Source organism: Taudactylus pleione, unplaced genomic scaffold (assembly GCF_031769625.1).
Source record: "Taudactylus pleione unplaced genomic scaffold, aTauple2 ptg000334l, whole genome shotgun sequence".
Taxonomy (NCBI): Eukaryota; Metazoa; Chordata; class Amphibia; order Anura; family Myobatrachidae; genus Taudactylus; species Taudactylus pleione.
Window position 1 is genome coordinate 5,797,494 of NW_028284735.1, and position 16,376 is coordinate 5,813,869.

Consider the following 16,376-nt stretch of genomic DNA (forward strand, 5'->3'; position numbering starts at 1 on the left):
TGCATTATAAGCACACGCTCCCATAAAACAATGTGCCCAGATATAGCATTCCTTGTACCAATAGAAGTACTAATGAGCACCTGACTTGCACCACCTGATTTACAAGGAAAAATCAGACGAATTTGAGCTTCTGTAAAGGCTTTGGAAGCCTAACACACACACCAAAACTCCACGGCTTTCCATCTGCTTGCCTGAATGGTTCTCCTAGCCCAGCTGAAGGTGCAGGTCTACCCACTGGTGACTCCGCAACCTAGGGGTGTGAAGGTGCGGAAAAATCTGTAGAGGCAAACTATAAAACTTAAAATGTCACATTAAAGTACAATCTAACACGACTTTAGAATATATTCTTTTAATAAAATAAACTATTTTATTTTTCACCTAAAATACTGCTTGGTTTAGTCTCATTTACAGCTTACATTAAATCGTAACTGTGAAGAGTCATCATGATGGTCTTTATTACATGTAACAATTGTGTGTTGAACTCTTTCTTTATTACATTGCTCAGTGTGCACAGAAATGTGCATCTATGCAGACATGCAGGCTCAAATCAGGCCCCAGTTAAAGTATAGGATGAGACCTCCAAATAGGGCACCTCATCACTACTTAAAAATCAAATCTCATTCTGCTCCGCAAAATGATGCAGATTGGTGTAGCTCCTCGGGAGACCTGCACTCCACCTACCTCCTGCCCTCGGCTTGTGCAACCTACTGATGCACTGCAGACCTGCTCTGTAAGGCTATGCACCCCAGCCAAAATATAGCTGAACTAGTGTAAATAAAAGGTGCATGAGCCAGTGAAGCACTCTGTTGTGTGCTAAACAAGAACGCCTCTGCAATGTGCAGCCTCCACCCATTAGTTCTATAACAATGAAATCTCCGTTTTGCATTTTGGTGCAAAATTAGGCACATCATAAGTTACTGACTAACCCAAATGTTCTATCGATGAACCAATCCAGCGATCTCCTCCAATCTTATACCCGTAGAAATGGAAATTAGTGGGCAAAGCATTGAACATGGCAATTCAAAATAAAAAAGCCAGTTGTGTTGAGTATATGCAATTACCAATGTTCTAAAATAATCTTTTGTCTTTACATGAACCTTGCATAGGAGCTACATCTTACTTGGCTATAAGTATTATTGGTATTAGTCTTACACTCAGTTTGGTGCATAACTACATACATAATAATGAAATAATGACTGGTAACATAAGGCAGTTACCTATAGTTTTGTAGTGAGAAATGACAAGCTATCGTATGGGAAAAATAAAACATCATAAAAGGTCATTTCAGCTTGACAATATAGATAATTATACACTACTTAAAGATATGTATAAACAAATAAAAAGTAAATACAGTTTTGATTATAGTGTCATTAACAATGAAAAATATATATTTATTTTTCTCTGTTGTGGTTCCTGAGGAGCGTTTGACTGAATAATTAAAGTTTGGACTGTTCTCTGCATTAGTTCATGAACTGTGTGTAACCCTCAGCTCCTGTTACGATTACATCCATCCAAATCCGCATGGCCTCCGGAGAAGGAGCTACCATATAATACAGCCGATCATGGGTTTTGACGCAGAAGGTCAACGCTGGATTGGGACTCTGCGAGAGATAAAAAAAATAATTAGACACATTAACCCTATTATTCGAACATCCTGTATATACTAGATATTACTGGAATGTGCAGTGCACACAAACTCAAAAAGGTTCACAAAGAAAATGTCAACAAATAAAATTCTAAAGAGGATGCGATTACCCAGCTGTAAAAGCAAACCAGCATGCCACACACTACATTAGATGCGGTGTAGACACATTCAAACCCACCTCCTTCAACAGGGGTACAGAGAGAAAATCGGATATCTGCTACAGAGGACAAGAGAGGAGTTCAGTGCAAAATAATAATAATATAGATGCACAGGTCATAGCATAACACCAAATACGAAGAGTCATATATGAACCACAAAAACAGCACATCTGCAATGTTTATTTATGTTCAAGTTTAAGTGCGGCTTCTTATCCACAAAATGCATTTTTGGAAACACCCCAAAGAGTTTGACTCTGAAGATAATATTCTTGCACCATGCATTTTTTGCACAGCGTCTGGAACAATGTTCTGGAAAATATGCATGGTAGAAAAATTAACCGACTACCGGTTTAGAACTACCCCCCCTTATTAATTTAAATATTTCAGCATGAACAGGCAATGCCTTTTCATGCAACAGTAGAAGAACATCCCATTCTCCAGGACCTCAGTAGTGAAGGAGAACTGAAGTCTCAGGTAAGAAAAGGCTGTGCTTCCTCCCGTAAAGTGTTTGTTACTCTCATTCTCACACTGCCAGAAATACCCTACATCTGCCTATATACTACCATTGCCTGGTGCAAAAATTTTCCCACTCGAAGATGCCACCACCTTGGTCTCATGCGCTACTGGGGCAATCGTGCACATCTAGGATAATACACTAAGCGATTTTATACTTCTGCAGTTCATAAATGAGCCTTTTAACATACAGACACACATAAAAACACATTTAAAAGTAAGACAATTACATAGAAATACAGACTAATGCGCTTAAAACATAAGCAACAAAACAAACAACAACATGTAACCAGATAACTTGAGAAGAGGCGCGTCAATGCACACTCGCGCCATAATGTAATAAAACAGAAATGCAATACAACTTCAACCTAAGAGTGGAACATTTTGAGAACAAAGAGAAAAGCAAGAATTAGGAGAAGGTCCAAAGGTGAAAGAACACAGTGGACCTCATTATCAGCATGCACTCATGCATTCGGGACCGGTCGCTTACATGGTCCGCCACGTGCACATCTACAGCTTACGCTCTGCACTTAGGAGGTGTCTCTGCAGGCTAGAAGCTCTCCTTGGCATGAGGAGATGTGGAAAAATCTGGAGGACGCTCTGTGACTGTCCCCCACTCATCCAAAGAGACAAAATTTTGGAGATCATTTCATTACTTATTTTGCATAGTCTGAGGACGGAATAAACACACCTTAAAGGCTCCAGGTATACGGAAGGCACAGCGATGTTAGGCTGCTGTACCTCCGGACCAGAGATCCTCGCAGCAGATTCAGGAGTGTAATAATGAACCAAGAAGGAGTATTACAAATTGGGAGTCCCAGCAAAGCATTTTAGCTCCATTATCTCTGGCTGCTGAAAGTTTAAAGATAAAGTTTCTGGTGCAGATGGATTATTACTATGCTGGTTTGCAGAGCAAATCTTGCATGAAATAATTGTGCGCATGCCCAGAAAATAGTTGCGCATAAATGCACACATGCCGACTCTGCACTAACATTTGCTTGAGTGGGACGGAGAGAGAAAGGGGCGTTCTATTGTAGGATATGTACAGGAACGGTGTGTTCCCACAAATGTAACCAGATACAGCCTAGGAAACAACCACATGGTTCTCACACATATATGTTTGACAAAGCCATATCATTTGCTGGTGGTCAAGGCAGATGTTACCTGGTCCCAAAAGGTTAATGATCGGCACTGCGGCACTGAATCGGTTATTTGCAATGCTATGTACGAAGTGTAATTCTGTATATTTATGCATATTGTACATTGTATTCTACTGTAAGTTAAATATTATAGATGGCTAATTAAATGTCCATACTTAATATGTTGTGCTGCGGTGCCACTGGAGTTTGGCAATGCATGGGTTAAACCCTTTTGCTCTGCACTGAGTTTATGAACATATTTGTATTTAAAAGGTATATTATTTTAAAGGCAAAATGTGCACTTTAGTTGCTGGTATTTTTGAAAGAAATGGTCTGTCTAGCATTGAGAGACAGGAGGATGCATGCTGACTAAGCATTTGATCTGAATGGAAAGTGTTTCATTAACAATATAATAGGAAAGTGTTAAAGTGACAACACAGGTGGTAGGTGTTAAATTAACACAATCTTTAGTTGAATGCTGTACAGGATGTGTCATGTGTGCCGTCTGTCTGGTTGTGTGAAGTATACAAACTGTTATTTTGCAGTCCAGAATTATTGTAAATTGTGTTTACATCAGACTTTACATAAGTGCTACACACTAATATATTGATTAATATCGTCTACATTGAGCCCTTTGTAACTGTACCAACTTGTACACCTGGAATGATCACCCATACCACCGAGTAGTATGTATCAGTCCTTGTAAATATTCTGCTTGCAAAACGCAGCCCGATGCCCTTTTCCTGTAGTAACTTGTGCCCATCCCGCCACAGACACATTGTACAAAAGTGTAAAAACTACTTCCTATCACTTAGAAGGGGTGTGGATTGATAGGTGTACATTAAGTTAAGCTGGGTACACACCTAACAGATATATCTGTAGATGATAGTTGTTCATATACACTGAACAACCATCATCTGTCATCTGCTGTGGGTCCCGCTGGCCAGGGGGCGTGTCGTGCTACGCAGCCCCTGCTGCAAGTGTACAGGTGGTAGCCTGACTGCCCGAACACACAGCACGATGCCCCAATATATCTGCAGATATATTGGGGTATCAGCTGTGCAGCACAGCTGACGCAATATGTCTGAACAACATATCGCTGGTACACACTGGCCGCCGCACACAAGATATATTGGCCGATCAATTGATCGACCAATATATCAGCCAGTGTGTAATCAGCATAAAACAGTCAATACCAGAAGGCCAAAAGTCAATAGGTCAACAGGGTTAAAAGGTCACCAGGTAATTGGTCAACAGGGTTAAAAGGCCGACAATTAAATTGACACTTTTTTTGTTATTTTAGCCTAACCCTAAAAATTCAGGAAAAACCATGGGTCTACCTTTTTTGTGTCGACCATTCGAATGTCAACCTTTTATTTTATTTTATAAACCTCTTAACGCCATCGACCTAAGTCACTGTCGTTCAATTACCTTTCTGGTGTCAACCAATTGATGGTCTACTTTATTAGTGTAGACCTACCATCCGGATACCCTTAGAAGAACTCCTTTCACTAACCAAAGCTTTCCATTCTTTATCTTAATTAATACAGACAGTGATGAAATATAAACACTGTAATCCAATTAGGGGGAATTTCAATTAGCCCCCCTTAGAAAAACAAAATGGCGTGCTGAGGATGGGGCTGATCCAGGGGGGCCGCGATCAGTGTGATCGCACCCACCCCCGCAGAGGAGGCTGCTGCTGCTAAGCAACAGCAGCCTCCCTCGCCCCACTGTACCCAGCACACAGCAGATTATGCATGATTGCAGATTAATTTACGCAAGTCCATCCTATTTGAGTTGGACGTTTTGTGGGTGTGTATCTACAGCTCCGTGTGATTCGTACGTCGTGTGTATGGGAAAGGGAAGCCTATTCCTGATGTATCTCTTGCACCTAGCATGGGGCTGATGCAAGTGCTGATACTAATGATGATAGTTACAGAGTCTGACGTCAAATCATTTGGTGCCCCGGCTTTCTTCTTGCAGACAAACAAACCCCCACATTAGTCCTAAGGAATCTCACATTAGCATAAGGTAGTAAATCAGGCTTCAGCGGTTACCCACAACTACAGCCACTTTGTGTGCAACTCAGAAACAGCCACGCAAACTTCAAACTACAGGAGAGGAGAAAGTGACAAGATGCTGGAACCATTCTACATGTGGGAACATAAAGATTCTACTTTCATTGGTAGAACCAGCAGCGCTGCTGACCAACTAGACTTTCACAACGGGATGAGACAACTTCTCATTGTTTACTAAGGGATCCAGCAACATTCCAAGCTTTGGGTTGCAGTGTGTTTGCCATAACAGTTGCTGTCACTGGGCCCGATTCGGCCTAAAACGCTATGCCGATTTGGTCGCAGCTGTTCGATGGCTTCTTTGCTGCGCCGGAGACGCAGTGCACATGTGCTGCAATGCTGTTGCGGCTCCAGTCGCAGTTTGCCGATATTTTAGAGGTGTGCTGGAGTCAGCGACTGTGTCCTACGACGCAGATTCACTGGTCTTAGCAGCTGTCTTGCCGGGGACATTCTGAGTACACTATGGGTTGCAGAGATGGTCTAATGTACAGTGCGATGTTACCGATGGTGATCTGATGCTGCGTCATCGGATGCAGGCAGCAGATCAGAGAAGCTGGAGGGGGGTGTCTCATTACACAAGACGCCACTTTTAGCATTACCATAACTTTTCTGCTCCGCTGTGGCCAAAGACACAGCACCAACAACACTTGTGTCCACCTCTGAATTAGGCCCACTCAACATTTTATATATGCAGCATCCCCATTTCAAATCCACTTCACTGTCACCTTTCCTAACACTTGCCAGTAGAATGGTCAAGTTCCACGGGTGTATCTCAATATGCTATTCCTACATTTGGTCATACTCTGCGGGCCTGATTCTGTTTTGGTAATAGACTGAGATTTAGCACTTAACTGATCATCTTGGTGAAACCATGCTGCACTGCAGGTGGGGCAGATTTAAAAGGTGCAGAGAGGTTTAGATTTGGGAGGGAGGTGTCCAAACTGGCATCTAAAGTCAGTGTAATAATAAAGCTGTGCAGTATTTGTGGGCTACATGCAAAAGCAGCCAGTATTTACCCTACATGCAAACATTTTTATGTATTTACACCCCTTGCATTGCAACATGGTTTGTCCAGGTACACAGATAAGTGCTAATTCTCACTCTATTCCCAAAGCTGAATCAGGCCCTGTATGCATTGGCTCAGCCAAGAAGAAAACAAACCAAATACTGTTCCCCATCAGAAGTACATGGTTAACAAGGAACCACTGATCTCATACATACAAATACATTGCAATTCAAGTAGTATTTAAAAAAAACAATTAAAATTATTTGGAAAATCTGCATACAGAACATTTACTACAACATTTTTGCACCATCAATATGCTAACATTTGGGCCTTACATAAGTAAAACATAAATGTAATAAAGAAAATGATAACTAGATATAATAGTGTCAGAAAGCTGGTTGTCAGACCTATTGCATTGGTCTCTACAGACTGTACATAGGCATCCTGATGTCAGTGACAGTCCCTGGTCACCGTGCACTGACCAAAATCCATCCACTTGTTCCCAGGCATGAGATTTCCTAGGCAAAGTGTTCTATAGGAAGCTGCCTAATGGCAGCGAGGGCCACAAAAACACAGCAAGTGAATAAATCTGGTGGAGAATGTCAATGTAACAATGACAAATTATACATTGACAATTTGACATGCTCCAAGGAGGTGACCAGCTATTTCTCTCTATTTAAACACAACTTGGCAACGTTTCGATACAATATGGTCGATTTGATTCCACCCATGGTGACAGCTTCATACTGCAGAGCGCTTTTGCTCTAAGTGGACCTTTCGGCTCAATACTGTACATTCATTAGGTTTAAATGAGAATCTATGGTTTAATTGTCTCTTATAACCTCATAGGAATTAAGTATTACTCACATACATTGAGGCTATTGATTTTGCTTCATATTGGTTTAAGATGAATTTGACCTTTTTACAGATCTTTTATATATAAAACCTCTATGGTAGAGAAAGTAATTAATATTGGCTTGGGATTACTTTTTATAATTGTTCTAATTTGCACTACAAACCTGTGTTCATCTCTTTAAATAAACTACCAAAATCCATTGGGCTTATTAATTGTTCATATTTTTGTCAGTGGGTTGTTTATTTGGAAGGAGTGGGCCCAAGGATCATCACACCCATAGCCTGGGCCATAGGTGTTTCCCAGAGCCGATAAACCTCCCATCTACTGAAAAGAGGATAAAGGCTCTGGAGGAGGCACGGTCAAGACACAGGACATGTCCTATATAGCTAGTGTACCTATCAAGGAAGACCATCAATGGGTGAGCAGATGTTGCACATATAGAATAGCCCACAGTTAATTAGAAACTGATCATGCAGTTAATATCAACACATCGAGACAACTGTCTCTCAACCAAACGGCCACAGCATTACATGTGTTTCTTATAAAGCATCATAACATGAAAAGTGAACTTAACACAAGTCCTGATATACTGTGATGTTATTGCTAGAGTGATGTTATTACTGTTATTAACACAGAGGAGTCAGATTTATCAGAAGTAATGAAACCGCTTGGGATGCAGTATACGTACAGAAGCCAGACTCAGATTAAAAATTCTTTTCTGTAAGGATAGAGAATAAATCACTGGGGCGAAAAACGAAATGAAGAAACTCTGTATATGATTAAAGAGGCTGTACCAATGAAATAAGAGACAATAAAAAAGCTGATTGTGTATGGAACAAAATAAGGGAAAGTCTCACCTTTGCTGCACTTCTAAGGTGGTCGTAATATACCTCCTCAATAGCCTGGAAATAGATGACACCTTTCAGCTTTGCTTCATGTTTGTCTGGATGGGAAATCAGGTTGGGGAAGTTTACAAGAAAGAAAAATCAGAAATAGTTCTGGAACTGCTGTAATTCCACACTGGTCTCACTGCCTTATCAGAGCGCTAAACTCATTCCTCAAGGACCCCTAACAGTCACCAGCCAGGAGTTCTGGAAAACATGAACTGTTAGGAGTCCTTTAGGATCGAATTAGGCTACCCGTGCACTATTTGAATGGTGCCAGCAAGGTATCTAAACACTGTGGTTTGTATGTTATATAAGTAACACCACTGTTGCTTTCATTTGATAAATTAGAGTTGCATGGACCAAACTCCTTTACGTGTTATTTTGGCCTTGTTCCTCACCCATCTATCCATAGGTGATTTTAAGTTAGCGTAGAACATAGCCAAGCTCCTATTAGCATTATATTGTATGTAGTATAGTATGTGGTCAAATGTTGCTGAAAAAGGAAAGTGATAAGTTTCCAGTTAGAGAAGTAGACTTTTAGAGTAGGTGGCCATCTGAGAAAGGTCATAATGTCGTGTCACATGGACATTCATATTGTAAACCTTATTTTTAAATACTATATTACATGGCAATGTGGCAGAGTTTATTATACATGCATTTCCTATTGTGTCCATTATGTTCTTACAGTGCTCTGGGAAATTGGTTTGTATTTAATAAAGACTGTCCCAGAAGTGTAACATCTCCATACAGTTGATGAATCAGGAGATGTGCGGGACAACCTGCCATATTATTCTCTGTCATCTGTGGCAATCTAGCTATTTGATTTACGCCACCCCAAAAATCAAACACACAGTTCCAAAATCAGCTTTGGTTCCACTATGTACAAAGGCATTTAGATGTACGCCAAAAGCCATTGGTTTGCAGAGCAGAATGATGGGTGCTTGCGCAGGGTGGAGGGTGGAACTGGTTGGAGTAAGGGAATTCCTTAGAAATCATGGAGACGACAACACCATGCCTAGTTTGGCTGAGCAATGCAAAAACAAGGTTACCTTTCGCACATGTATCAGTGAGGTGTGCAGAGGTACAATGTTAGGTGCCTTACACACAATATATAGTTTCAGACTCACAAAATGTCCACATAACAGCTCCATCACTCTCATGATTACTTTAAGTCAGAGGTTCCCAAACGCGGTCTTCAAGGAACCCCAACAGTTCAGGTTTTAGAGATATCCATGTTGAGCACAAGTGGCTAAATCTAATTGACTGAGGTACTAATTAAGTCACCCTTGGTCAAGCAGGGATATCCTTAAAACCTGGACTGTTAGAGTGCTTTGAGGACTGAGTTTGGGAACCTCTGCTTTAAGTAATAGATGAGACTACAATTTTATTGTAATGAAAAGGATGATACTAGAGTGAAAGGTAGACTATACTACAATATGTCAGTTACTGACATTTTATATTTCTGGAACAGCACAAACGTAATACTTCTATGAACCATATGCCATTATCCACAAGTAAAGCTAGGTTATGTCAGCTCCCCAACGGACTACTTACCGACATAATAGGACAAAGTGCGTTTCAAACGATCAAACACAAACCATCGCTTCTTCCAAGATTTTATTTTACCACCCATCTTCGTCAGAAAACCACGACACATTTTTTCACTCAAAATAATATGAGAACATGCATCCACTACATGACCTGAAGACTCAATGTGAGTGCGGAGGTCAAAATCTTCTTTTCGAATAGGGAGGTAGCGGGTGAGAGGACGGGCCTGGAGGGTCGAGTACAGAAAAATAGTAAAGTAAATCATAAGACTCTAATTCTATGTCTGGATAATACAGTGAAAGTTGGGGAACTAACCTGTGAAAAATGTTTCTCTCTCATCTTCACCTCTTTATCCACCAGCCGTTGTCTATGAGAGGTCTCATCTTGCAGACGTCTCTCCAGTTCTTTTCTCCTCCTCCTTTCATCTTCCAGTGCTCTCCTGCGTGCCTCAACCTCACGCTCCTGAAAAATAAACAACTCATAAATAATACATGTAACCCCCACTGCCTATTGTGGGCTATCGCTGTTTGTGTAGCTCAAGGACCAGGCATGGTGTGGTGTGGGCTTCTCCTGCCTTTTAAGTGGCACACACTGGTAAACTGTAGAAATGACCGCATGAGCCCCAAAGAGTCTGGAACTGGCTCACAGTGTGAACAGGAAAAAGCGGAGGGCTTGGGACGAAAAATATAAAACAGCTACAACAGGATCTGTAGTCTGTGACTGCAGTAAGTGAGAGGATAACCTTGGACAGCTGAAAATAATTCAGTAAATCAGAGAATGAGCTGCAGCAGGACCATGCAAGCAGAGGTGGTAGAATCGCCATCTGAGGGGATCCAGCAGATTATTCCCAGGACAATGCCAGCAGGAGAAGTATGGATGTATATTTGCTACAGTCATTAATGAGAGTGGACCTGTAGACACAGGTCTGAAACATTCTAATGAGGAACAAAGCAATTCACACTGATCCCCACAATTGATACCTGAACGCAGACTTATGTTGTTTGCTGGACCTAAGCAATTACATTATATCAGACAGAGACATTTCAGGATGGATTTACTAAAGCTTTTAAAACAGACAAGTGATGATGTAGCCAAATCAGGTTCTAGCTATTATTTCTCTATTGCATTCTAGAAAATGATACACAGGATCTGATTAGTTGCTATGGGCAACATTAGTACTTGGCTGTTTTAGAACCTTTAGTAAATATACCCCTTAGTGAGTAAGTAAAGTGTTTCCTATTCGCAGGATAGAGATTTTAGTGAGGTACCAAATATTCTGTTCAGCAGTCGCTTCAGTGTACAAAAATTTGTATGCAAAGTGCTGCAACCTGATTTAGAGACACACGCAGCAAATGATAAAATCCTCTGTCTTACAGTCACATAGTTATATGCTGCATTGCTTGATAAGCAGATCGATAGAGAGATAGATAGATAGATAGATAGTCAATACTCAGTTTTTGCTGCCAAGAGTAGAACAGTCAAGAGGAGTTTATAGGCATCATCTACTAGAGTAATCCGGCAGTTCCAAAGTATACCAAAGTAGTCATGGCCATTAGATAAAGAGACTGGAGTGGATCTTTCATTCATTTTTCATTAGTTTAAGTATAAACTTACATTGAGAACTTTAAGTGTTGGTTTTTGAATGTTCCAATTGCATAGTTATTTATAGGGACCGCCAACCTCTGTGTATGTGTGGTCACGCTGCTGCAACACTTTCTGGGTGGTATTAGCTAATTCCCACTGGTCCCTCACTATGGACCAGTCTGCACCGGGTAGTTGTGAGGGGGTTTCAGCTTGCAGACGGTATAGTGGGGGAGGGAAAAAATCTGCTACGCCAGACAAGATAGCTAGCTGTCCGGAGAATGATGGGTTCGCTATACTAGTTCCAACATAAATGTCTGGATTTCTATATCATTATAAACATAATTTACTTTTATAAAATTACACTCATCATTATTATTCAAAAACATCTAATCTGCAATCATAAGTGTCAACTCACCCTGGATTCCACAAGTCGTGCTCGCTCTGCATGAGCCTCTAAAAGCATCCTCTCCATTTCCTCAATCTTCAGCATGTCCAAGCCACTGGCACTGGAATAACAATTCAGAGGCTGTGTAAGAGTAGACTGACTAAAACAGGAAGACTAGGAGACAAGAGTAGTCAGAGGTGCTCACCTAGACATATTATCAGGGGAACAGGCCGAATTCCCTGTGGATACACTAGTGTCCAGACTATCCGAGCTCTCCAAGCTTAAAGTGTCATATCCATGTGAGGGATCATCTTCGTGAGAATGCAGAGGTCGCTGGTGGTGTAAAATGGAGTGATGTATGATTGGAAAGTAAGCTTGAGGCGAGCCGCCATGAAGAGACTGCCACTGCGACTGGGCCTCAACCACAGCTTTCTGCTTCAACTCTGCAAGACGTTTACGTTGTTCCTCTATTACTTGCTGACCTGTAGTAGAGAAAAAAAAGTTGTAAAGGACACCATATGAGGCAGGAATGCACTTAGCTTGCATTCCCTTTGTGTGATAATCTCACAATCATGTGACTGAAATTATACATACTGTAACCTGTTCCCTGCTGTCCCACATACAGTGAAGAAAGATAGATAAAAGTATTTGGAGCCTGGCAGAAATTAGCTTTTTGTGATGACCTAATCATGGCTGCAGCGCGCCCGTGCACACTGCAGTGATGGAAAAGAAAAGGACGAGACTGGGAATGGGGTAAGTATAACGTGATGGAGGGGGCAGAGCAGCTAAGAGCCATTTATTTACTGGGGAGTGTATATATATATATATATATATATATATATATATATACATACATATATATATATATTATATATATATATATATATATACATACATATATAGATACATACACATGGAAAACCAATATATATATGTTGGAAAACGTAGTTTACATTAAAACAAACAAACAAAATAACGCTAATCTTTTCCCTTCTAATATGGTACATAGGTCCTGTGAAGCTCTTTAAGTATGTCAGCGTGTGGAAGCTTTTTCAAGATATAATGAAAAGATCACTTTCTGCTGCTCACAAGCTACAATTATGATGCCAATATAGTACAATTATCCCGATACTGCAGTGTGTTGCCTGAAAACCACAGCAATGTCCTAAAATAATATAAGCAATACTGACCAGTTCGTAATCAGTCATACTGGAAAACGCAGTGGAAAGATGACCATTACTGGCTAGTGAGCATGGTCATCTTTCAACCGCACTGTGCAACCAAACAGGACAGTCATTTATAATTAAATCCATGTGCTGAAGTTTGTAAAGTGATCAAGCCTATTATCCCAATAATGTCATTTATTGACATACAGGGAAAAACACACAGCAAACGTCTTGGCTACCTGTGACTTCAGATAGAAGGGACTTCTCTATGTTCAGGCCATCGGCTAAAAAGACACACAGATTGGAAATTGAGAGACAGGATGACACAAAGTGTGAGGAAAGTAAAAGAGGACATGAAAGAGAAGAAGTCTTTGAAAAGTGGCACAAATACATATTCTATTGGCGGAACCCGATTTTTAAACGGCCAATTTAAACATAACAACAACAATAAAAAGAATTCACAACAAATGAAAGATGCAAGAAAAACATCACACAAAGAATGAAGAGCTGAATCATACACAGGATGCCTGTAACGCATGTGCAGAAATAACATCACATGTAGTACACAGGAACTACTGACACGCTGCATAATGTGGCATGGCTACATCACCTTTTTGTTGTAGGGCTAGTTGTCTCTTGCTCTGTATGTCCTGCAGTGTGACTGCTAAGCCGTGGGAAAGGCTGCCTGAGCCATTCTGTGTCACTATTGCATTCTAAGGGAGGAAAACATGAGTACATTTCTGGGCCAACAAACAGTAAATACTTTGGAAAGGAACAAATGAATATATTAGGGCAAATGGGTATTGTACTCACTTACCTTTGGCGAAATGCTCCGGCCAAGCGTAGCAACCGAAAACTGGGAAGAAGGAGAAGCTGCTTTCATCCGTGGTAATGTGGCACCACCCTCAATTTCTGATCGAGAGTAAGAAATCTGAAACGATAGTTATGGTATTTGACATTTGGATCACTATCTGCTAAATTAATTTAAGTTGTATTTTCTTACAATGTGGACTGCTTAAAAATAAACAATGTTTAAAGCAACTACCGAACAGCTCGCAAGGCCGCTATATTAGGTGAATGTCAACCAACAAATTGCTTCCTGAGAATGTCAAAAGATTTGATTAGCCTTCAAAATGAGCCCAATAACAGACATTTGGGGTGAGGAAGTAGAGAAGGGGAGGGTGGGGGGGATTACCTGTTGGGCCTTACGAGAGGAGTGAGATTTAGCAGGGAGGGGCGGAGGGGAAGGAGTAATGCTAGATGGATCAGGTGCAAACTCCTGGTGCCGGTCTTCCAAATTGGAAACAGGTGTAAAGTTACCCTCATTAGACACGGAGCCTACCTGAAGTAGTGGAGAAGGAGAAACGGAAAGACGAAAAAGGCAGCACAACAGGGTGAGAGAGGAGTGTTATTAAGAAACAAGCAAAACAAGAAAAATAACACCAAAATGGAGTTGTTAAATTTAGAAGTGCCAATTGGTTTCTTTGAAGAAATATATATTTAAACAATGTGGTCACATACCATGTTGCACCCCAAATCTAGGAATGGTGAGTGCCGTGGATTAGTGCTTTTTATATATATATATAATTTTTTTATTTCTTTTTTTTTTTTTTCTTTGAGTCTCCCATATCCGAATTTTTTAGCATGATTGAGATAGTGAAGCCTTTGCTTTTGATGTTTCAATGTACATAAACTTTGTTTAAGGTTCAAAATTATTTACAAATATTGTATAAAATCACTTTCAGACTTTGTGTAATAGTTGTATATAAAACATAAATGAATATCATGTATGTACACAAACTTTGTTTGAACCACAAAATTATTGAAAATATTGTATAAAATGACCTGCAGGCTGTGTGTATAAGGTGTATATAACACATAAATGCATTCTGTGTTTAGATTGGGGTCCCATTCCCAAGAAATTTCATTACGGTATGCATATATTCCAAAATACGGAATATTACGATATCCAAAATACGCCTGGTCCCAAGCATTTTGGATATGGAAGACTCAACCTGTATATATGTTACCAATTGCATTATTAAAATTACCACTCAAACTAAAATGCAAGTTGTGTTTTATGAGGCCTAAAAACAAAATGACAAAACCACAAATATAATATTATAAATATATATAAGAGGAAATTAAGTACAGAGAGAATTCTGGAACAGCCGATGAAAACTGTGTGGGGGGGGGGATTAGTTAAAGGCATCATGAGTTTAGCTGGAGAGTGTGGATTGTCTGATGGACCATTTCTAATAATTTTGTTTGGGAATTGGAAACGTGCTTCATTACAATATCACGTAAAGTTCACATTTCCCTCCTACAGTATAACATTTACTTTAGCAATATATCAATTTAAAGTCATTTTCAAATAATATGCCATTGCAATAAGATTACCGGGAAAAGATAATGGCAAACTCACTGAGAATTAGAGCAACCACAGCAGCATTAGAAGCAGAATATTCAGAAAAGGGAATCATGAGCCTAGCTAACACTTACATCAGGTCATCCAAAGTGTGAACATGGTTGGATTGCATTGAAGTTGATCCTGTTTGCCAATGTTGTTTTGGGGGCTCTAAGAGGTTTTCATTTTTTTCCCCTCACAAAAGGGGTCTCGATTGGCAGAAGGCCCTAGGAGGGTTTTGGGGTTTTACCTCCTGCTTAATCAAACAACTTCTGCCTTTCTTTTAGTGGATTCTTTTGATTAGGAAGAAGAAAAATATAGATTCATGTTGAAGCACCCAAAAACTTGCCATTTTGACAATATTTATGGTAACTTATGGTACCTCCACATGTATCCGAGACCCACAAAGGGCATGATGCACAAGTTATTTGTTTGCTCAAGCTAAATAATAATACACGTTCAAAATTTCAAGTACTGGTAAAAACTACTGTCCTGGTTATCTTCAGAAGCTAGCCAAGAGGAAATGTAAGAAAGTTATTTACTCACTCATATAACGGACATTGGGCCTAATTTAGAGCTGTACGCTTATATACAGCAGCTGCATCCAAACTCTGCAAAAATATGTTACAGCCTGTCAGAGGCGTCAGAGGGAAAAAGAAGCCTCCTGCTGGCATTTCAGATCTAATGCCTACATCCAAAGACGAAGGATCGGATCAACATCGCGACCATGGGTTGCGATGTTTGCAGCTTCGGCCATCCGAGTAAGTCTAAGCTTACTCATAATGGCCCACTTGCGAGGCCAGTATATCTGTACCGGAAGATGGCCTCGGCACTCTCCAGAAAACAGGGTCATGTCAGCCTCATTTTCTGAAATGCAGGCAGCGCCGACACATCCCCAACATGCTGCGGGTTGAAGGCACAGCGTGTGAGTTTGAAATAACCGTTCTGCACATGTGGAGAACGGGTCATGCAAAATTAGGCGTCCCCTCGCCATCGGAGATGTACAC

The 16,376-nt window shown here is 40.5% G+C and overlaps 1 protein-coding gene across 18 annotated transcripts in view; it reads right to left on the bottom strand.

Moving 5' to 3' along the window:
• Nucleotides 1–333: 333 nt before the first annotated feature.
• The window catches only part of PHLDB1 (pleckstrin homology like domain family B member 1), a 211,166-nt gene continuing 195,123 nt past the window's right edge, over nucleotides 334–16,376 (bottom strand). For 7 of the 18 annotated variants that reach the window (XM_088443833.1, XM_088443834.1, XM_088443825.1 and 4 more), the window contains 12 exons: nucleotides 14,158–14,304; nucleotides 13,780–13,893; nucleotides 13,573–13,675; nucleotides 13,202–13,246; nucleotides 12,002–12,278; nucleotides 11,827–11,917; nucleotides 10,143–10,289; nucleotides 9,834–10,053; nucleotides 8,250–8,335; nucleotides 8,081–8,110; nucleotides 1,824–1,862; nucleotides 334–1,601 (listed from right to left, as the gene is read on the bottom strand). In XM_088443833.1, coding sequence (XP_088299959.1) covers nucleotides 1,461–1,601; nucleotides 1,824–1,862; nucleotides 8,081–8,110; nucleotides 8,250–8,335; nucleotides 9,834–10,053; nucleotides 10,143–10,289; nucleotides 11,827–11,917; nucleotides 12,002–12,278; nucleotides 13,202–13,246; nucleotides 13,573–13,675; nucleotides 13,780–13,893; nucleotides 14,158–14,304 — 1,440 coding nt within the window. In that variant the 3' untranslated portion in view covers nucleotides 334–1,460. The remainder of the gene's footprint in view (nucleotides 1,602–1,823; nucleotides 1,863–8,080; nucleotides 8,111–8,249; nucleotides 8,336–9,833; nucleotides 10,054–10,142; nucleotides 10,290–11,826; nucleotides 11,918–12,001; nucleotides 12,279–13,201; nucleotides 13,247–13,572; nucleotides 13,676–13,779; nucleotides 13,894–14,157; nucleotides 14,305–16,376) is intronic. The other 11 variants (XM_088443840.1, XM_088443829.1, XM_088443837.1 and 8 more) reach the window with 8 other exon arrangements.